General features: G+C 32.7%; 1 protein-coding gene across 1 annotated transcript in view; it reads right to left on the bottom strand.

Moving 5' to 3' along the window:
* Positions 1 to 817, bottom strand: part of LOC108669132 — a 34,679-nt gene that overhangs the window by 19,162 nt on the left and 14,700 nt on the right. The window contains exon 13 of the mRNA XM_047885741.1: positions 34 to 192. Within this exon, the coding sequence (XP_047741697.1) occupies positions 34 to 192 (159 nt within the window). The remainder of the gene's footprint in view (positions 1 to 33; positions 193 to 817) is intronic.

Here is an 817-nt window from a genome sequence, read left to right as displayed (position 1 = left end):
GGTGGTACCCCAGCAGGTGGTACCAGGTGGTACCTTGCCCAGAGAGGAGTCGAAGGTCCTGTCGATGTCCTCGAGGTCCAGCAGGTGGTACAGGTGGCTCTCGTCCAGCTGGCTGAAGATGGTACCAGAGATACGCGCCTCTGGCAGCTTGCACCAGTTGAACGAGCGCAGCTGGCGCCCTGGAGCTGGTACCTGCACAGGTGGTACAGCGGTCACAGATAACCATGATAGATAACGATAACAACGGATAACGATAACAGATAACGACGATAGATAAAGATAATAGAAAACAAGATATAACGATGATAGACAAGGATAACAGATAACGATAACAACAGATAACAACAGATAACGATAACAGATAACAACAGATATCAGATAACGATGATAGATAACGATAAGAGATAACGATAACAGATCACAACAAAGATAACAGATAACGATAACAGATAACAACAGACAAAGATAACAGATAACGATAACAGATAACAAAGTTTGCTCACTACTTTCTCATTTTCGTAAATAATTTTTGTTAATTTACTCTATAAATAGAGTAAATAATACTTGTATAATAAATACTCATAATAAATAAAGAAATAAATACTTATAAATATTATAAATTTGTAATATACGTAATCATTTGTAATACGTAAACCCTTTGTTTATAAATTTATAAATAAATAAAATAATAAATTAGTAGGTACATTAATTAATAGGAAATATAGGACCAAATTAGGAGCCGTAAATAAATTTAATTTTTATTTTTATTAATTAATAAAATGTATAAATATATAATAAATATTAATAATAATATTTA

This window comes from Hyalella azteca, unplaced genomic scaffold (assembly GCF_000764305.2).
Source record: "Hyalella azteca isolate HAZT.00-mixed unplaced genomic scaffold, Hazt_2.0.2 contig2941, whole genome shotgun sequence".
NCBI lineage: Eukaryota > Metazoa > Arthropoda > Malacostraca > Amphipoda > Hyalellidae > Hyalella > Hyalella azteca.
Note: the sequence above shows the minus strand (reverse complement) of the source record. Positions and strands in the feature narration are given on the sequence as shown.